Genomic DNA, 22,485 nt, shown 5'->3' with positions numbered 1-22,485 from the left:
ACACCACCATACTCCTTTATCACATGGATACCTCATCACCTTTTTTTTTCCCTCGTCCTCGACACCCTCAAGTAGATGGATACGCTTGTACTAATTTGTGATGTGTTGGGTGCACCCTCCCTAATCTCGTTTTTTGGGTCACTGTTACTCGATTGACCGCATCCCATAAAATTTACCTCTCACTTTTTTTTAAAAAAAAGTTCAATGTGGTTCCATCCACCTTTGTAGGGCTTGGTAGGCCACTGGGCAACCAATGTGCACCCTTCGTCCAATGCCATGTCCTCTATAAAGTGACTATTTGGACTCCCTTGGTAAGATAACCATCGCCTATGTAGACTTCGTAAGCCACTCGGGAGCCAACATGCACCCTTTGTGTCCGATGCCCTGGCTGCTTTGGGATGGGATGGCTTGGGGTAAGTACAAATCAAAGTAGTTAGCCTAACCTCTCGCCTCAGTTTTGGGCCTAAGCGGAGGTGTTGAGCTAAAATACGCTTTTCAACTAATTAGTGTTCTTAGACAGTCCCAAAACACACTTAATTAATGAAAAACCCTAAAAAGGAAAGCAGTCCAAGAGAGTTTCAATGGTCCCCCAAAAACTCTAATTCTTTAGGGCACCCTTCAACATTTATAAATAGACGGGCTGCCCCCATTCAGCCTTATTCCTGTCTATGCAGGTTACACACCATTAAGTGCAAATTTCAGCCATCACTCTACCTCTGCGTGGCTGTCCAGCCTTCAAGACTGCTCCCACCTCTCCATCTGCCCTTGCAGTGCTCTGAAGCCTTCCTCTAGGCTGTCAACCATTGTTCGGTGCCTTCCTCCAGGCTGCGTTTGGCATCTTCTAGCCATCGCCAGCATCTTCATCACCTTGAACAGCTTGCATTTGGTTCCAGGCCAGCCATGTCACAGTTCCTACACACTCCAACAGCTTGCGTTTTTGGTGCCTCTTCCTCTAGGCACTGGTGCTTCTTCTCATCTAGGTGACATCCACATTTTGCATTTACACTCATCTAGGGGCCACCTTCCATCTCCGCAGCTTCTCCTACTTGCGTTTGATGCTCTAAGCCCTTCTAGTATCATCATTTTGCAGATTCCTCACTCCGACTGGTGGTCACAGACTTGGGATCCGTCTCCAATGGACGTCACTCTCCAACACATTGCTCTGCCCTTGAGTATTTATACACTCTTACATTCATTTATAGTAGTCGTTCACTTCAGAGTTGTGTTCTTCGCTCCCTTCTTCTATTTGTGTTTGAGTTTTGAGTTTTGTGTTTAGGGTATGAGTTCTGCTTTCTGTGTTTTTGTGTCTCTCTTTGTGTTTATGTCATGATCATACACTCTATGTTTCCTCAATAGAAATTCTAGGAGTTTTCTTCACAACCCATACATGGAGGACCATGGCAGCCCAGCACTCGTTGGATTTTTCTAAAGATCAGGACTAGAGAATTAGGTAGGAAATTTGAGGTCAGACTTTGCATGAGCTATTATCAGCGCATGCAGATCTGTTTCATCCGGCCTTAATCAGATAACCACCAACTACAACCAAAGAAAAAAGGAGGAAGCCTCATCTCTTCAATCACAATAGTCACGCCACACTCTTGAACAAAGGACTTATCTATCTTGGAGGGATACTACATACAAGTTGCAGCATCAATAGGAGACTAATTTGCATTCCACGAGCTATTGTAGGAGATTCAAAGGTAGAGACTACAAGGTCTAAGGGGAGCCAAGGCTATGATTGAAGCTCTGATAGAGGTAGTACCTCCTAAGTAGTAGAGAGATACAACCATTTCTCAAACCTGGGTTGGTCTCTTCTCTAGAGGGGATATCCTTCTAGTTGTCATTGCAACTAGCAATGATAATACATTCACTTGGTTGAGAAGGATGCACACCTCCAGCAAGAGGACTCGGGCTACATAAAGTTCTCAAGATGTTCCAAACAAAGGATCATAGTACTAGTATACTACGAGAGGAAGTGATACATTAACCCAAACCCAACCACTTATCTTGCAAATGAATGGGGATATTGGGCCTATTAGAGGAGGCCTCTACAGAGATTACAGTAGTATCTAGGAGAGTGGGTGTGGGCTCTAGAGGGATTCATTTCTTGATAGATCATGTGATGTGGCCTTCTTTGGCCACACTACTAGGCAAGGGAGGAGGATTCAAATGAGCTGGATCAAGATATAGCGAGAAGCCACCTCCCACTCGCATACACAGGAAATATCAGATCACAATCTTATCAGACTTTTGGAGGAGGCTAGATGAGAGATTTAGGTCTAGGAAGATATCTCTCTTCCAATGATTCTATCTCTACCACAAAGATATATGGGGATAAGTCGACCCTTGAACATACTCTGTGTACGAGTATCTGCTTTAGGAAACTAAAGGAGTCATGAACCAAGCTCGAGTAGTCATAGATCCATGCTCTCATGCCAGTTTGAAAGGTGAGAAGGATCAAAGCTTACATGGGAGAGCTATGGCGGGAGAGTAAGAGCAAGAGAGAGAGAGACTCACAATGTGGAAACTCCAACAGTCACGATGTGTGACCAGCCTTCCCTTTATTCATATGTCACTAAAAGAATAAAGAATAAAGAATAAAGTGACGGTGATGGGCGCTCGACGCCTGCAGTGTGTAGACACGAGTAATGTCAGTGTAGTAATACACAGGCGGCTAGGTGGAGGCGCCTTTACCCCCAACAAGGAGATGCATTTGTCGAGCAGCCCAAAGTCCTTCTAATGCACATGATAGCATACAGAAGGGGGGAACAGTCTTTCTGGTGGTCCTAAGCCATAGATGACAACTTCCATGGTTGTTTGAGCATAGCAATAGCAATTTTTCAATATTTCTTGCAATGAAACTTTGAAATTTCTCTCTCCACAGCATTCTATCTCATCCTCTAGACATCTCCCAAGTTATCTCAGTATTTTTCAACAGTTTGAGCTATCAAAGAAATAGATTTTAGTCAATCTCTATTGTAAACCCTAATTTACAATAGAAATTAGGGTTTTGACAACCATCTCGAGATAGGTGCTCAAAATTAACAGCCTAGGACTTCAATTCTAGCAGCTGAAATTTAAAAATTTTAAGGAGATTCAAGAAGCCATCCAACTAATTTCAGATTTGGCGCTGAATTTGTCTTTCAAGGAGCAGGGTGAAGGCCAATGCCCAAGCAAACCAAGCGGCAAATTGGTTTGGAGACTTACTAGACAATTTTGACAGCAAAAAGCACTTGGAGTAGCGGAGGAGAGCAGAGGATCTCAGATGTACTTCTTCTATTTGCAATATAAGATAAAGAAATACCGCAAGGGGCACAACTTTGGAGCCAATAGGGTGTCCTCCAAGATTAAAGTAGCAAAGTGTGCATTTTCAGTTTATGTGAATTTTATGCTTGGAGATGTATCTTTGCATGGCTGAGGTGTCTCGGCATCTATCTCCTGTGGCACTCAATGATGACTCTAATTTGTATGTGGTGTGGATTTCTAGGTCTTCATCCAGGTGGGCGTGGGCGCCTAGACTAGTTGAGTGCCACTCCTCTATCCAAAGGGGCACCTGCAAAAGATGAGGTCCAATGATGATGTACTCCTGTAGGCTGTGTAGCAATAGTAGTGGTATGTGCCATACTCGGTCATGTAGCAATGAAAAAGTCAATGACCACTCTCTATCTATGTGAGCCAAGCTCTGGGGGCCTCCTACTCCCCATAGAATAGTTACTCTGCACCTCCGAAGCTCCAAGAGGAAGAAACCCAAGCATCTCTGATCCTCAAACGACATGATTCGTCTCAAGGGTGGGTCCTAAACCCTCTCGAAGCAGACATTGATATCTGCTTCATATATCATAATATACAATGCATCAGCAGATGTAGTGTTCCTCTATCTCTGGCTCTCTCGAAAGTCCACAAAACAACAGTAGATCTGTTTCTTAAATGCCTTGCCTTCTTCGATGATTTCCCTCAATGTAAAGATATGGACTAGAGTTGTATATCCCCACCAGCTAGGCCTTTTGATCTCAAGCCATGCATCTTGGCACAATTACTCAATGCTTGTTCCACAATAGAGCCATATATTTTGACCAATCATGATAGGTCGCTAGTTACTAAGTAGCGCCGGTGTTAAGAAGACTGCTAGGGTTTGCACTGAGGGTACACAGAGTGTACGACCACGACAGAAACACAAAGACACAAACACAGACACAGAGGGCAAAACTCAAACCCTAAATGGAAAACTCAAAACTCAAAAACAAAAACGCAAACACAAACAAAAGAAGGGAGAGAGAGAACACAACTCTGAAGTGAATGAACGCTGTAAATGAATGTAAAAGTGTACAGTGTGCTCAAGGGCAGAGCAATGTCGGAGTGTGACGTCCACCGAAGACGGATCCCATGTCTGTGACCACCAGTCCAAGTGTAGGAGTGTTGAATAGTGAATGGCAGCAAGCTGGTGGCTGGAAACCCGTAAACGCAACAGTGTACCACCGATCGGGGGCTGGAAATTGTGCACAATTTGCTGTAAACAGGAGGCTGAAACAGTGTCTGAGAGTGTCAGGGCCTGCAATGCTGAAAACACAGGCTGGCTGACCCTGGAGATGATGGACAGTAGGCTGAACAGCAGTCTGGGACAGTTTGGAGCAATCGCTAGCAGCTGAGAGCTCTCGCCTACAACAATGGACAGGCTGAAGATGATGTGGCTGCAGTCGATGATGGCTAGACAGCAGATGGAGGCGGGCTGCAGCTGGAAATTGGGCACCAACAGCAACAGAGGGTGTGTGGGCTGGTGTAACCTGCAAAACAAGGATAATTGCTGAATGGGGGCAGCCTGTCTATTTATAGATGTGGAAGGGCGGCCCAAAAATTAGCATTTCCACTAAACTTTCTCAAACCGCTCCCCGTTTTAGAGGCTAATCAGCAAGTAATGCATATTTTAGCTCAACAGTAGGGTCTCCACTCTTAAAGAGCAGCACAATGGTATGATCTAACCAATTGGTTGGAAATCCCTCATAGAGTGCCCTATTAAATATGTGAGCAAGCACTAGTGCCAAGATATCACAAGCATGTGTGAAGTGTTTTGCTACTAAACCATTATGATCTTGGGATTTCCCATTTTTCAGTTTCCATATGGCATTCCTCACTTTTTTCTGTGAAAAGTCTGCAATTTGCTAGTCTTGAGATTGAGGGGAGTGGCATAGGCTCTTGGGCATGAACATCATAAAGTGTGCAAGCATATTCATGCCAATCATCCAGTCTAGTAATCTGTATAGGTGGTTGGCTCTCATGCATCCTTTTCCATGCTCTCTTATTGTCCTATTCCAAGAACATGGAATACATTTCTATTTCTAGTCTGCTCACGTATTCCTGCTTCTTTTTGCGGACCAATCGTCTAAAGAGTGTCCAAGCATGCTTGTGCGTACATATGCCAAGTACAATGAAAATGTGCTTGTGTCTCTCTGCACTCATCATCATACCAGCCATTCAATGGGGTATTACCTCGTGGAGGTTTATCTGACAATGTAGTGTGGGAAAGCATAGATTGTTAAAGCATGTATTATCTCAGCCAATTGTCCTGTAAACTCATCCAAAGAGGCCTATGTGTCTAGCTCTCTCAATGCATCTCGCACAGCAGTGTTGTATATGTGTGAGGTTGCTTCCACAAAATCATAGCATGGTAATTTTGGTATGTGCGATTGTGCCTCATGTATATGCCCATATTGCATTGTGAAAGCTAGAATAGCATGGTCCCAATCTTCCTAATCTATCAAACAAGGAGGCTCTGAATGTTGATCTTCAGATTGATCTTCGCGACGGTCTAACTAATGGGACCGCCTATCGAAGGAAGACTGAATGGTCTCTGCATATAAGTCATCAAACCAGTAATCCATAGCTCTTCAAATAGACTTGCAACCACGGGCTGGCCAAATGGAGGGAAAATCAGCTACACACTACAAAGAGAAGTTGTAGGTGCACCGCGCACTTTGTAGAAGGCCTAAACAAGGCAGAAAATCTGTGTTTTTTACAACAGATCTGCTCCAGACAGCAAATTGAGTGTGGTCTACACTTCATAGAACCTTCGAGCTCTCACTTTGGCAATGATACCATGTGAGAGTGTGCAATGGAAGAGGAAACAAAACACAAAGAGAGAAGATAAGAGAAAGTTTGCAACGAGAGAAGAGAATGGAAGAAGAAAATCTGCAACGAACTCCAAAATAATGCTGAATACAAAGAGGATTGATCTATCCCTGCATGCAACCCAAGGCTGTTAGTGAGGGCACCGGGTCAGGCTAATGACGGAAAGTAGCACCTGAAGACAAAGGAGAATCATTGAATGTTAGAGTGTGCTGAGATCTGCAGTAGAAAACCTATGAATGATGGCTGCCACCAAATCACCCTGCTATAAATAGCAAGAAATGCCCAAATCTGGCTGACCTGGTCAAATAAGCCCCGAAAATGCTGGCCAACATGAATAAAATAATCAAGAAAATGTTGTCACCTACTTGATCAGCTGGTCACCTGATCCGAGTCAATGTGAATGCAGTCTAGATCCACAAAAAAAAGAAATGCAGAAGCTGGAAACTAACCAGCCAATGTGAGAACACCTAAAACTGACTGAAAAAGAAGTGCACTCTAATGCATGCTCTAGAAAGTCCTCTCCTCCATCAAAACACATCACAAACTGAATGTCAGAGCTCCTAATGTCCCCACCTGACATAGACTGAGGCTCACAACCAGAAGATGACTGTCCAAGACACACATGACTGCTAACAATATCAAGCTCTCAAAATTCTTATTCAATGATCATGGCAAAGCATGCACCATTTGTTTGCCAAAGAAGGGAAAACTCTAACAATTTCTATTTGGGTGTGACATCCGTGAGATGCACTCCATAGATCCTCAAGATGTGAAAGTACACACCTTCATAAAAGACCAACTTTTATTTCATCCATGGGGCTACAGGCCTTGCTGAATGACACTTGCATGGGAAGAGGAAAATCACAGCAGTCTTGTGATAATTATCTAATTGAGTGGACTATTTCAGGCAGTTGCATTTTGTACTTAATAGTCAGCACAGGTTTATCCCAACCCAATTTACATTCTAGGAATTCCTTGTTTGAGAGTGTCGAACACATGTTGTGCATTAAGATTCACTATCTCCATGACAATTAGTTCCTAATATTGTCTTTGCTTGGGTCCCACTGAAATGTCACAGTGACCATAGGCTTTAGAAGTTATTTGCTCGCACTTTAAAAGGAAAAGTTTCTGCCAAGACTGAATCTAGATCTGATGCCAGAGCAAGAAGATGATACAACAGATGTGAGCTGCAAATCTGCTACAGAAATTTCTTTATGCAGAATTTGGCCAATCCAACAAAATCAGAAGCTCCAAATTACCCCAAAACCTTAGAAATGACTCTTGAAACATTCAATCTAAGAAGAGACCAAACAAAGGCACTTCTGGTTGGGGCAGAGAACACAGCCGTTTAATCAATCTGAAGGTGTTTAAGGAAAATCTGGCACAAAATGCAAAGCTGCAGATACTGAGCTGGGCAGGCTGAGAACAGCCAAATCATAGTTATTCTGGGTGTGCCTCCTGCACTAAAATGCAGGTTTGGGAGGCATACCAATTGTATTTGCCAAAACATGCACCACCACTACTGGAACAGCAGGGTGATTGCTGGAAACAACACACACATACTGCCAGGACTCCAAAGTAGGGTAAAAGAGCAGAAAAAGAGTAGAACACTGCTGCAATGCTCAAAACTGGCTCAAATCCAACTGTAACTCACTGCCCATGTGGTGACATTTGAGAAGATACAAGCTTTCATGAACACCTTACAAAGGCCAAAATTCCTCCCTCCCTGCCATGCTTACACACATACAGCCTTTAAGAAAAGGACAACATTATGCATTCACTCTGTTATTTGAATTGAACAATAGTACAATTGGCAACTCACCCACACATAAGTAAGGGCCAGTCTTTAAGTGATTTGGAGCTGAACCAAAATCCAGTTTGAATGAGTAAGCCATACTAGCACATAAAAGAGTAAGCATCAGCACATGGGAGGTTTCATCCTCATAAATTAAGAATGTTGTTTTGCTAATGTGTGTTATTGAAACCTGGAATAATGCTTACCTTCATCAAATTCTCAATTATAAGCCGGCTATTAACAGCAATCAAAACAATGATGCATAGATTGAATAGTCCAGCATGGCTCTGCAAAATATCAAGTTTTTTTCAGAACTTCACATGCAAAAACTCATGCATCTGAAACAGGTACACATGCATGTATGGCAGGGAAACTCTCATGTGTTGCAACTTGCATCAGAAATTGCAAATAGATATTTTAAAAGAATCATCTTAGAAGCACACACAAAGTTATATATTAAGGTTTGCACTTACAAGCATAGTGTATTTCCCCCTCCAAGGGCTATATGTTAGAAGTGAAGACATAAGCAGGCACCCAATAAACAATCGTATTCAAAAGCAGGTATGTTACACCAGATCAAAGAGCAATAATAACACTTGTATTTCTATCGTTTGTGATTTTGTTGAACAGTACTGGACAAGATTCAAACTTCAAATCCACTAGTAGAAGTTGTAGAACTCATGATGGACTGTAAAAAAAGGAAGATGTATGTTGTATGTGTCTATGTTTGTGTGTGCGGGGAAGATGTATAACTAATGGAGAAGGAATTTAGCTAAAATGGGGAAGTCTTTTCAAGACTACAATTTACATGCCATAAATATGAACATTTGGCCACAAAATGTGCGCAATATCACATCAACCCCCTTGATGCCATCCCACAGTGTACTCAGACAGCTTATTTGCAAATGATTTCATTTCTCTCTTGGAAATACTCCGCCTTTCCTTCTTTGCAGGTCCAAAGACGGCAATGTTTATAAATTGCAAGAAATCACCTTGATGCAATGTATCTTTTTTCATAATGCAACAGAATGCATACCCAAAAGCTTAAGCTCAAAATCAATTAGTGGCAGCTGTTTAAACGGAATTTGGGTGTGAGGCTCAAGATTCCAATCCATTGTCATGCCTTACATAGAGTCTTTCTCATCTTTGTTGATGTGGCTGATAAAAACACTCTTCTTTTAAATAACAATATCTAAATATGAATATAATCACCTGAAAAAGGTGCTATGAGGTGTCCATGAATGGAGATTGATCTTTTGAAAGACCACCACTCCCTTTTTCCTTTATAGAGGTAGGTGCAACATTGGAATGAGGTGGCAATCCATGTGTTGAGCTGCCTAAGAGTGGGATACTCTCATGCATTCCTAGTTTCCATTCATTCATGTGTAATCAAGTCGATTGAGTTCATATTTTAGTGTACAATCTGCAGTTCCTGATTTAGACCCATATTACATTAGATGTTATTATCCTTTTAGGGTTTAAAAATTAGTTTGTAACATACCATGTAGGTAGATTTTATTCGGGGTTGTGCTACTTCGCTTGACATCTTCATCAACATGCAAATATCAAAAGTTCAGCTACTCTCTCCTTCAGCCACTCCCAAGATTTGAGAGGGGGTGTTACACGATATGTTGTACATTGTCTTCATCCATGTGCATCATTGAAGGCTTGCTGGTCATTTTTGACAGCAAGTAGCATTAAAAATTGAAGGAGATTGGAGCCAAATCTCAGTGTACTTCATCCTATTCCAATAAAAGCTAAAGAAATACTACGTCAATTTTTGGAGCCGACTGAGTCTCCAATGTCCAAGATTGATTAGTAACATTTGTATTTCAGTTTATGTGAATTTTATGATTGCTGTAATTAGTGCTTAATTAGGTTATTTACCACCCTTTCAAAGAAGGAAGGTTGGTTTCAGCACCTACTTGTTTTTCTGGTCATCTTCTATATGTAGCTGCCCAAGTTCATGCCTCCCACCATCATCCATCGTTCCAGCCATCATCATTCTCACTCATCTTCCTTAGATCCTCTGCATCAGTCTGGCACCCTCACTGACACACCTCCACAACACACAAGGGCTGATTGTGTGCAGCCTTGTATCAATGTTTCAAATCAGTGTTTCTCAGTTCTTTTGCATCTCATCTCTTTTCTTTCTCCTCTTTGTATCCCCTTTCTATTGAGTCTCACAACTTCTTTATCATGCCGCATCACCCCTCTTCCCAACTATGTTCATTATGCTATCTCTCCCTATTGCAGCCTTCCCCCTTCCTCAATTGTTCCTTAGTCAGCCACGAACTCGCTTGGGAGGTCCTTGAAGAAGTACATGCAATGGAAACCTCTAGTGCAATATAAGCGCAAACCACGGCTTCACCCAAGTGAAATATTTGCATGTGGCTCTTTCTAAGAAACAACACCAAATGGTTCAAGCCATGGAGGAGTTGGAGGAGACCACAGCCTATAGACAATTGTGGGTCACTCACCTTCTCAAGCACAATTTCGTGATTGGCTCCGTGCTACCCTTCTCATCGACACTACAGTCCCCAATTTTGAGTTATACCATAGGTTCCCTCTTGCCAAGCCTTCCAATGGAGAATCATTAGCTAGTCAATGACTTCAAATGCCTCTTTGGCCCCATGCTCCCTACATCCTTACATAGATGAGATGACAAGTGCAGAGGTACCAAAAGTACGTGGCAATTGTCACATAGATGTCAAGAAAATACCTAAATAGTTGGAGATGTCACTAAGTCGGTAGATCATCGTCACATGGCAAACTAGTCATTGTTTCAGATGCCATCTTCCAAACATCAAGCTATAGAGTATACACAATTTGGACGTAAGCACGCCTGGCAAGAGACCAATCGCCAAATGGAATCCCACCCTATGGTGCATGATGGTAGATTCGCCACCACAGTTCAACATCGCCGCAATGAGGCCCATGCAGCCCCAACTGAGAGCAGAGACTTTAGGAGGGACAACATCCGTTTAGTGTGGCACCCTGCAATGGCAGCCCCTTCCTCTACGCAAGCATCATCATCCTCTACCTCCACCCCTCTCCCTCCCCTACCTCTACCCTCCCCTTCCCCCACAGTCTGCCCTATAGTAGACAGTACCACCTTCCCACCTCCCAAATCCTCCCCACCCCTTGCTCCTCAAGTGCCACCTTTTCTCACCCTCCCCCTATTTATCCTACCCTTAGGCCTTCCCCTTCAAGAAATGACTAGTGTCACGCCCTGAAGCCTTCCCACTGACAATAGCAAAGCAACTCCTCTTGTCTAACTAGAGATTCCATGTCCCCAACAAATTGGACACTCCTGCACTACACCCAGCTTCTTCCACAAAAGCTCTACCACTAATGGCCTTGGTTGTAGATAAGAGTTGCTACATATGGGAGATTCTTACTTCCATTGGAGGTGGGAATCTTCTTGATCCACAAATCTTGGAATGGCAAGGTGCAACTCCTAGCTCCTCTAGACAAGCCGAACTACTCCTTTCTACAAGCTATACACTACAATGACTAGTCTGAGGAGAAGGTGGCGAAGGTCATCTGCCTTGGTGGGGTAGCACTTGTCTCGATGGCTAGGAGGTGGCAGTTTGAAGAACTTTTTGGAGCACTGGCCTACATGCATGATGGACATAAACAAGAGGTCTAGAGCAAAGTTCCCTCACCTCACCATTCTTTTGTGTACCACAAGTAGTGGTGCCTCGGTTGGGACATGATTGAGTAGCCACTCTCCCAAGGAACTTGATACTACATGTTGATTGAGGCTCAGTTGATTGCCTAGCCTACAAGCATCATAAGCCTACTACCCCCATGGGCTTGTATGGTGGAGTAAAGCTCGCCTTCCAAATTGGCCACCAAGCATCACTAAATGATGGCCAATTCCCCCTTTTCTTTGGCCATGTTGAACAAGACTGTACTCAGCAAACCCTAGAGATTCCCATTGGAATACACATATCATTGTAGAACAAAAGTAATCATTTTATTGAAGCACAATGTCCAAGGATTGTTCCAAAGGAGTTACAGTCAACCTTTGTTGGATGCATCGATTGTCAAGTGCATAAGCTCTTCTCATCTCAAGCTAGCAGAGTTGCAAAGGTGCTCCTTGAAGGATCCTTCACTTACAAGGAGTTCTCGATCAATGCCTATGGGCAAGAGGGAAGGCATATGCACCTCGATTGGCTCAATTCTATTGCCTTGTGTAAGTGATCACGGGACCTTTATCACAAGGGAGGCCTTGTGGATCAGGTGAGATGTAAACGGTTCTTGCATTGGAATCCTCGACATCTATGCACCAATAGAGGTCAGAGCGCGAGCTACTTTTTGGCTTGAGGTGGTAGCTAGCTTGCCCAAGGTGGACTCTTAGATTGTTCAAGGTGACTTCAATAATCAAGAGACCCTAAAGGATCAACAAGGCAAAGACATAGACTTCCAAGGTATTGCGAACGGAGAATAGGAGGCCTTTGTTTTCAAAATTGGTACCAAACATGTGTAGAGGGACCCAACCTTCCACAAGTAGGATGGATCACTTGACTTCTCCTAAGGCTATAGGCAATTGGTAGATAGTGACTTGGAGCATCTGTCAAAAGATGATGTATCAGCGAGACAGTAGGATTTGTGGGGAGGAACACAAAGTGAACTCGGCAAACATGGAGAAGAAAAGAGAAGAGAGAAGAAACTCTGATGAATGGAATGATGAAGTTTTAAATCATGGAGTGAATGTGATACAAGGGAACAAGGGTGCCGTAGCACAAGGAAGATGATGAAGACAGCCACGAACCACGAACCGCAATGTCCTCCTGAAGGGGTGTAAGGGTAGTGGAGAGGCTGAAAAGAAGAGGTGACAGACTAAATGAATCAGCCGTGAGGAATGAATGAGAGAGTGGTCTATATATAGGCACAGTCAGTCTAGGATGGCACTCCTTTTTGGGGCTGCAAACCCTCAACGCAAACCCTAAACGCAAAACACAGAAACGCAAAAACGCAAACTGCGGGTGAAGGGTGAAGGGTTTCTCAACACCCCCTCTCACATCCCAAAAGGGGAACAAGAGAAGAGTGAGGTGGAGATGCAATGCTACATGCTAAAGAATGCTCATGCAGCAAGTGCCACTTGAACAATGTCCCTCGTGGGGAATTTGTTCACTTGCCCAAGCGCCCTAGTACAAAGATGATGAAAACATGCAATGCGTATGAGGAATGTTGGACTTTGTGTGGTGCCGAGAACCATAAGAATATGCTTGTATTAGATCTCGAGAGGTGGCTCCATGTTGACCGAGGGATGAAAAAGATCCACCCTATAATCTGAGAATACCATCTGAAAGAAGACCTTTCAAGATAATCAGGAGACAGGATGAGCTGTAGAATCAAAAACTCAACCTCGGGAGAGAAGCCACTAGCTCCATGCACCCATGCTAGAATGAATACGAAGGCCTAGTCACCAAGTCACTACTGAAGATCCAAGGGCCCCGATCTAGGTAGATCCTGAAGATCCTCGGTATCAGTAGAAGAGATGACTGGTCGAAGATAGCCACCCCAAGAAATGAGAGGATGGGTGAAGGACTTCATATGGAGTAGGTTCCCCCTTTGAGGTGGGAGGTGGTTTGGGGGGGGGGGGGGGGGGGGCGGGGGGCGCCGCTGAAGTCAAAGAAGAAGTAGATGTCCCCTCTGAGGGCAAAGAAATAACATCCCCCTCTAAATCTTTCTCTAAAGTACATAGGGAATCCAAAAACTCATGGATCATGGACTCTGAAATGTCTGATGACGAAGAAAGTGCCGCCAGTCATACTGAAGAAGGTATCTGGGGTGCCGAAGAGCTCCCAAAGGTAGCCTCTCAAACCTGAGTAGTCGAGGGTGGGAAAGGGTGGAGCTCAGAATGAGCAAGAGGTGGGGAACAGTTGCTGTCTCTCAGTGGAGCAGACTGGGTAGTCGAAGAAGAGGAAGGAGTCAAGCAACCATTGTCTCTTGAAGGAGCAAACGGACAAGGAGACGGTATCAAACAATCACTGTCTCTTAATGGAGCGGACTACAGAGCTGTAGGTCGTGGAAGCTACTATACCTGAAAATAAGTGGGAGAAGACTGTCACTGGCATTGCGACAATCTCCAGGAGGTCATAGCACCAATCGATTCACCATGTGCTCAAAAGGACTTAGTGCGCATCGGATGCGTCTTATTGCCTTAAGCATAGTACGTTGATAGCCGATGCAGAACAATCTTTGTGGCCTAGAAAGGAGAGGTGGCACAAGGAGTGCCTGGTGGAAGATGCATATACTCCAAAGGGGTGGGGAGCAAAGGTCGAAGTCGACAACCTTCGGTGGGATGTCCAGTGATGCCACAGTAGGAGCACCCAATAGTCTGGTCATCTATTGGTAAAGAAGCCATGGATACCAGTGTGCCTTGCTGAAGAAGGAAGAGGTCAGCCACCCTGAACTACGAACCGCAATGTCCGCCTCAAGGGGTGGAAGGGTAGTGGAAGGGCTGGAAGTGAGCTGCCAGTGGGAGGAGGATGTGACCAGTAGTAAGAGACTAAAACCTGCAAAAACGAGATGTTGATGCACCGGAAGAAGAAGAGAAGTGAATGTCGAACCCGCCACCGGTCTTTTCCTTCATTGGAGTAGAGGATCTTCGCTGCTAGGTGAGCAGATCCAGCTCTAATACCATGTCAAAAGATAGCGTACCAACAAGACAGTAGGATTTGCGGGGAGGAACACGGAGTGAACTCGAAAAACATGGAGAAGAAAAGAGAAAAGAGAAGAAACTTTGATGAATAGAATAATGAAGTTCTGAATCATGGAGTGAATGTAATACAAGGGAACAAGGGTGTCGTAGCATAGGGAAGATGATGAAGATAGCCACGAACCACGAACCGCAATGTCCTCCTAAAGGGGTGTGAGGGTAGTGGAGAGGCTGGAGAGAAGAGGTGACAGACTGAATGAATCAGCCATGAGGAATGAATGAGAGAGTGGCCTATAAATAGGCACAGTCAGTCTAGGATGGCGCTTCTTTTTGGGGCTGCAAACCCTAAACGCAAAACACAAAAACGCAAAAACGCAAACTGCAGGTGAAGGGTGAAGGGTTTCTCAACAGCATCTACACAAGCTCTATGTGGGTGCCTAGAGCAGCTGATGAGAAGGAAAAATTGGGTAGCAAGCAAGAACTGGGCTATCAAATAATGCCCCTCTTGTCTTATCTCTAGATGCACCCACTTTGATCCTAGACCCACACTCATGTCACATCCCAAACTCGACCTATGAGCCTAAGGAAGTCTGTAGATATAGGCAGCTTTGGCCCAAAGACTAGGCAAAAGAGGTAGGGATTGAAAAGAAGATGGCACAAGACATAGCAAAGTCCAGCAAGATCTGCAAAGGAGGAGGCTCTTTGAGAGAAGTAACAATCTTAACAAGAGGAGAGGATAGTGTGCCCAACTTGGCAGCCATCTAGCAATTGCTACATGACTCCCTTAAAGAAAACACCCTTGGTTTCCAAGGGATACATGTGCAAGCAGCCTTAGCAAGCACAAAGAATAGAAGGATGGAGTCTTCTTCCCGCAAGTTGGTTGTCTTTTGGGAGTGGAAAGAAGACATTGTGTAAAGATTTCTTCTAGACACATCAACCCAGCACAACCGAGGACTTACTCAAAGAACATCTCTTATTGATTGCTTTTCATCCCACTGGCCGCATCTTCTTTGTTTTCTTGTAGGTAATTTATGAAGGATATCTATGGCCAACCTGTATGCTTTGGGAGATATATGGTTCGAGACAATGCAAGCTGACAACCATCCTATCATTGCTTCCCTCTTTATTCTTCCAAAGCTTCCAATCCCCGATTGGCATTAATGGCATCTACTGAGCAGGTGAGAGTCCTACCCTCTCTACCCGCATTTGAGAAGCTGGATGGGATAACTGCCCTCTATGGTTGTGCCAAATGGAGTGCGTCCTCGACACCTATGACCTTTGGAATTTTGTTATTGTCCCTCTACCTAACCTATCATGGATCCCCATGATGGTATGACCTCAGATTTGGCAGCTTTATGGGATTGATTGAATGCCAAAGCCCGCTCTTTTCTCTTTTTGAGTTGTGTAGATTATGTGCTCATGCATATAAGTTGTATCCGCACTGCTGCAAAGGTTTGGAAGAGATTGACCTCTCTCTACCAAATCCAAACATTTAAGCATTGACTTTCTCTAGGAGTTGTAGCTACGGAAACTTTTTGTTGTAGATTCCCCTATGATAAAAAATCATATCCACAAGATGAAGGAGATTCAGGATGAGCTTGCATCCCTTGGTAGGGACATTTCTTTAAAGGACCTAGCTATGGCACTTCTCTTACATCTTCTACCCCCAACATATAATGTCTTCTATACCAATCTTCTCACTTCTTGTAGCCAAAAGACTATCACTTGGGAGGAGCTAGTCCCATTGGTGCTTGAGCAAGATGCACATCACAGTGAGACAAATTCTAGCAAAGCCCGTACACATGGCCATGCTTATGCAGTTTTCTCTACAGGTTCAAGACAATACAAGTAGAAGAAAGGGAAGAGGAAGAAGTTGAAGTCATCTTCAAACTCTGATTCAGATTTAGTGGGGAAACATAGAGGATATCCCACATGTCCTCATTGTGGGAGGACCTCGCATCTTGAGGAGAACTGCTAGGGGAAATACCCTCACCTTCATCTCGAGAGTGGAGGGTCGCTCTACATCAAAGCTTCCATCTGCCTCTACTTCATCGCCAGCTATTACCACCAAGTCCATGTTTCTACACATTCATCAAGTGGAGGATCCTTCTTTGCCAATCTCGCCTCTTGAGCAGCCTTGGCTCATTAACACTAGTGCATCGAGTCATATGACTCCACCAGGTGATTTGTTGAGGATCTCCATTCACTACTGGTGACATCTCTTCAATGCCTATTAGTGGTGTTGGCACCTTGTCTATATTGTTTGAACATCCATCAAGCTCCATTTCATAGGCCCTAGAACAAGCCTTCCTTCTCGAATAGGGTGGTAAAACCTGATCAAGCACTTAGTTATAGCAATTAATAATTGAGCATAAGCTAAAATGCACACATTACCTTAATAATCTTGGAAATAGACTTCAAATTGGCCCCAAAATGCGCACCTCTTTTAAGATTTCTTTAACTTTAATTACTTATGGATTGAGTACAAGTTGAGGTTCCACAATCTTCTTTATTGATCCAATAGCCCCTTGTTGTGCATACAATCAGCAAGCAATTTCAGCCAATTGCTCCTTGATTTTCACCCAAGAATTGCACAAATGGAACCACCAGCAGGCCAAATGTTGCCCCAATTCACAATGGATGGCTTGGCATCTGAACTCCCTATCAATTCCATGAATTTCACATATTGATTTCAGTGTACGATGCCTTCTCTTGTTGACATGGGTCCCAAGGTAGCTGCTAAACCCTAAAATGTGTTAAAATTTAAGGTTCACAGTAAGATCTCTCTGTTGTCCACCAAATTTGGCTGAGAAATGTTGAGATCTCCTAAGAATAGGTTGGAGAACATGAGAGAAAGAATGTGAGATATGGAGGATCGTAGCTCAACTAAGAGTACACTATTGGCACTAAAAAGAGTGAGTGTCATGAGAATATGTATTTTTGAAACCTCACTTAATATGTGGATTAATTTCTAAGTAAATGTTGCACATGTGAGGTGTAACTGGGATTAGAGTAAATTTACAAGCCTGGGACTCGAAGAAATCAGGAGATGTCAAGGAAAAAGTTGCTATAAGTTATGCCGCACAAGTACTTGGTGGTATCCGGTGCCAATTGTTAGCCTAGGTCATTCATTTGGCCGAAAGTGTTAGTTGGCGACACTAGAGAAGTGGCGTTTAATGGTACCTAACGCCAATCTAATGGTCAAAGATGGCGTAGAGACACTCGAGAATGGAAGTTGCCTAGCCAATTTAATTATTGGCCAGTCAGATCATTTTTCAAGGCACCAAAATAATTATTAGATTGATTTTCAGTATTTAAAAACTGAAAATTAATATTTAATTATGGCTAATACTGGAAAAACCATTTGGGAAGGCTGCCACTTGTCAAAAATGCCCATGCAAGACTGAAAAACGTCTTTAGAGGCTGGAGAGTGGCATTTTTAGTGTGTTCAGCCTACAAGAGAGAGGGAGAAGATGTTGCTCATTTGATTTGCAGCCATTGAAGGATCTTTTGAGGCAACCAAGGGCAAGAGAAGACCAATCAGCAACAGATGACAGCATCTACACACTGTTAAGACAAGGCAACTGCTGTAAATGATTGATTTTCTTCGGTTCTTTGCATCTACAAGCTGTTGTGGCAGGGCAGCAGCTGCATTTGACTAGTTTTCAATCATTCTTCGCGACAAAACTCTGAATTTTCTCCCTCTATAGCTTTCTCTCTCATCTCCCAATCATTTCACAGCCTTGATCCGAAGATCTCAGCATTTGGACCCTTGGGAGGTTGAGAAATTGCAGATTTCTTTGCTGGCAGAAATTAGGGTTTAGCAACAGCCTCGAGAAGCATGCCAAAATTTAGAAGCTCCAAGACTTGGATTTTTTAGAGCTGAAGGTGAATTTCAGCTAAATTCAGGTGGAGGACTAGCCAGTCATTGAATTTGAGACATTTCCATCGTCTATGAAGTAGGTGAAGACCAATTAAGTGCCTTAATCAAGGGGTAAATCAGATTGAAGACTTGCTGTCACTTTGGATAGCAAGGGAAGTTTGAATTGCGAAGGGGATCAAGAGAATCCCATTGTAAACCAGCTTTTTCTTCAATAAAGCTAAAGAAATACCAAAAGGGGCACCAATTTTGTGGGCCAATCGGGTGTGCATTGTCCAAGATCAGTAGGTAAATTTTGTATTTTCAAATTTGCATTTATTGTTTGTTATTGTAATCAAGTTGTAATCAGGGATTTACCACCCTATCCAAGGAGGAAGGCTGGTTTCATGGTTCCGCTACTGGGATACCATCAAATCCTTTGAATTGGTGGGCCCGTGGTACTTGATTGCAACTTGGGACTATTGTATTATTGCTGAAATTGTTCTTAGCAGTGAATTACAGCAAGCATGTCTTCACATGGTGATACGGGATCAAGTGGAGAGGATACATCACTCCTTGGTCAATCACGTAGTGAAGGGGGAAATGCAACAACTGATGTTGGGCATGGTTTCCAGCATGGACAGCATGCTGAAAATGTGGAAAATGACCCAAATGTTGGCACTTCAATGCATAAAGAGGCTGATGACAAGCAAGGGCTTGAAGAATTTGATGATAGCTTCAAGGATCAAATGCATACAGCAGCAAATCTTTTTGCTGAATTGGCAAAGGATCCCCAGTTTACTCGATTCTTGAATGCCACAAAGAAGAGCACCTTCTACAACTTCGGGACAGCCACAAGAACCGAAGGAAATGCCTAAGTCATCTTTAGAAGAGCCCAAAATGCCTAATGAGCACAAACAGTTGGTATCCGTGGGGCAGCAAGTGCAAATGCATGGCCAACTTGGTAGTGCCAATCCATGGGAACATGGGCAGCAAGGCAATTGTGCAAGTGCAAGCATGGAACAGCAAGGATATTTTGGTAGTGGTACCATTTTTCATGCTATGGTTGGACAGGCACCGCATACGGGAATGTATGGCACAAATCCCTATGGTATGCAGCAGCTAATGGAGAAGATCAGCAATGTGGCATATCGGCTGAAATTATTGTCAGAGTGCAGCGGTGCGGAAGCGTAGGACTGAGAGAGAGAGAACGCAGAGAGAGAAGGGAGAGAAAGAGACAGTGGACGATGAAGATCTGCTGTATAAAGAATGCTGAATACAAAGATATACACAGGTGCAGTGCGCTGGACTGCGTGTCTCCACCTCGACGATGCGACCTGCTGTCCACCTCGAAGTCTGCTGCAGTCTGCACTGTCTGCTGTCTGAAATCTGTGAACAGAGACAGAGACTGCGCGTCACTGGTCTGTAATCTGCGTCAGAGAAGAAGTGTACAGACTGCTGAAAGTGTCCACTATTAAATAGTCGAAATCTGCCACGAACTGGGGCGCCAGAAACAGGGCGCAGCCTGGATGCAGCCGACTGGGCTGCAAACAGTCGGACTGCCACGTGGCAGTCCGACTGCACAGTCCGACTGACTGTGCAGGCTATGATCTCTAACACCCCCTCTCAGAGCCTGGACAGGGCAGAAGCCTGAGGGATCTGGAATGTTGCCGAAGTAGAACCTGAGGAAGCGCCTTCGTAAACAAATCCGCAAGATTGCCCTCCGTCTTGCAATACTCCACAGTGATGGTCTCATCCAGAAGCTTTTCTCGGATGAAGTGGTACTGAATCTCAATGTGCTTCGTCCGGGCATGAAAAACAGGGTTCCTTGCCAAGGCCATCTCCTCCTTCAAATCACCATTCAGGAAGGCCGACTTCACATCCAACTGATAAACAGGCCATCTCCTATGGCCAGCCAAAGCAAGAACAGCTCTAATGGTTGCCATACGAGCTGTGGGGGCAAAGGTGTCATGATAGTCAATCCCTGGGCGCTGTGCAAAACCTTTAGCAACAAGGCGAGCCTTGTGCTTATCCAAAGTACCATCACTGAGATATTTGGTCTTGAAGACCCACTTGACTCCAATCACCTTCTTCTTCGGGGGGCGTGGCACAAGTGACCAAGTGCCATTCCTCTCAATAGCCTCCAACTCAGCTTCCATAGCTTTCTTCCATGGGGCGGACTGTAAAGCCTCCTTCACGGAGGTGGGTTCTCGATCCTGCATAACACGAGACATCAAACAATAGTTGGAGCAAACAAGCTCCGAAGAATGCGCCTGGTGTCTCCGTGACCACCGCGAACCATCCTGCGGTCCCCACTCCTCAGGAACCCCCTCGATCCCTGAATCACGGAGTGTGTCACGGGCCCAGCGAGGAGGAGGCCGAACCTCCTCTCATCGTTCTCCATCAGCAGAAGACTCTAGAATATCCACCAGTGGTAACTCCTCAGAGGTGTCCGGTGGAACAGTAGACTCTGTGTCAGAAACAGAATCATAATCAAAAGGCACGGGCTCCAGTGGAACTGTTGTAGGAGCCCAACTCTCCCCTGGATCTCCAAGAACGGGATGCTCCACACCCGTTGAAGTAGCCGGAACCTCCACAAACCGCACATCACGGCTAGTGTACACATCCCGCTTGACGGGATCATACAGTTGGTAGCCTTGGGACTGGGAGCTGTAGCCAACAAATACCTGTTTTCGGGAAGCTGCTTCAAATTTATCACGGTGAGCCTTGGGAATGTGAACATAGGCATCACACCCAAAGACCCGAAAGTAAGAAACATCTGGCTTCGTCCCAAAATACGCCTCAAATGGGGTCATCCCTTCCACGGCCGAAGTAGGGGATCGATTAAGGATGTGGACTGCAGTAGCCACAGCCTCGGCCCACAAAACCTGAGGGGTCTGTCGGTGCTCCATCATGGTGCGCGCCATCTCGATCACACTGCGGTTCTTCCGTTCAAGAATACCATTTTCTTGAGGAGTGTTGGTATTGGCAAACTCCTGGTGAATTCTTCTATCTGCACAAAACCGAGCAAACTCATTAGAAACAAATTCACCTCCCTTGTCGGATCGCAAGGTCTTCAACTTCCGGCCTGATCGGTTCTCCTCAAAGAGAAGCCAATCCTTGAAGTGCGAGAAAGCTTCTGACTTGAGTGCCAAAAAATAGGCCCATGTCATCCTGCTATAGTCATCCACGATCAGCATGAAGTACGAGCTCCCACGCAGGGACTCATTCCTCATAGGGCCACATAGATCCGTAGATACTAGCTCCATCGGTGAAGTAGACCGCCGCGAAGCTGTGTGGGGAATGGCATCTCTATGCTGCTTTCCCCGTATGCAGGAGACACATGGCTGCTGGCTCACCACTATATCCGGCAACCCTCGAACAAGCTGTCCACGTGACGCCCTCCGAAGATAGTCATAGTTCAGGTGACCAAACCGAGCATGCCATAACTCAGACTGTGACTGTGAGGTAAGAAGAAGAGTAGAGAGGGCAGTGGAAGACTTCAGTTTGTAAATGCCGTTCTCCTCATATCCGGATGAGAGAACCTTCCTCGATCCACGATCAAGGACTCGCACAGTAGAACTGTCAAACTCCACCAAAAGACCAAGGGAGCAAATCTTATGAACTGAAAGGAGATGGTACCCTAATCCTGGTACATGCAAAACCTCTGAGGTATGGGTGCCACCTCGTCCATCCGGAATAAGCTGCATCTTACCCCGACCTGCAACAGAAACCAAAGAGCTGTCTCCAATGAGAACTTGCCCACGCGAAGGTCGCAGCTGGGCAACACCATCTGATGAAGGAGTCATGTGCCGTGAAGCACCACTATCAACAATCCACTCTCGAGCCTGGGGGGCCGTCATCGCAGCATCAGAAGCATTCGGTGAAGCTTCCTCAATGACAGCTAGATGAAGAAATGCAGCTGATGAGGGTGCAGCCACCGCTCCAGAATCCTTGGTGTCCTTCTTCTTGGTGTCCTTCGTGTCTTTGTCAGGGCAATCCTTTTTCCAATGGCCAGTCTTTCCACAAATATGG

General features: G+C 44.6%; 1 protein-coding gene across 2 annotated transcripts in view; it reads right to left on the bottom strand.

Annotated features, from left to right (window-relative positions):
- LOC148032147 (diacylglycerol O-acyltransferase 1-like) overlaps positions 1-22,485 on the bottom strand; it is a 219,509-nt gene that overhangs the window by 140,293 nt on the left and 56,731 nt on the right. For both annotated transcript variants that reach the window (XM_087682786.1, XM_087682785.1), the window contains exons 3-4: positions 8,125-8,205; positions 7,946-8,019 (exon numbers count right to left, since the gene is read on the bottom strand). In XM_087682786.1, the coding sequence (XP_087538912.1) occupies positions 7,946-8,019; positions 8,125-8,205 (155 nt within the window). The remainder of the gene's footprint in view (positions 1-7,945; positions 8,020-8,124; positions 8,206-22,485) is intronic.

The sequence above is a fragment of the Lygodium microphyllum genome, chromosome 8 (assembly GCF_053477565.2).
Source record: "Lygodium microphyllum isolate KBCC chromosome 8, Lygodium_microphyllum_v1.1.10, whole genome shotgun sequence".
Taxonomy (NCBI): Eukaryota; Viridiplantae; Streptophyta; class Polypodiopsida; order Schizaeales; family Lygodiaceae; genus Lygodium; species Lygodium microphyllum.
This window is presented reverse-complemented; position numbering and strand designations above follow the sequence as displayed.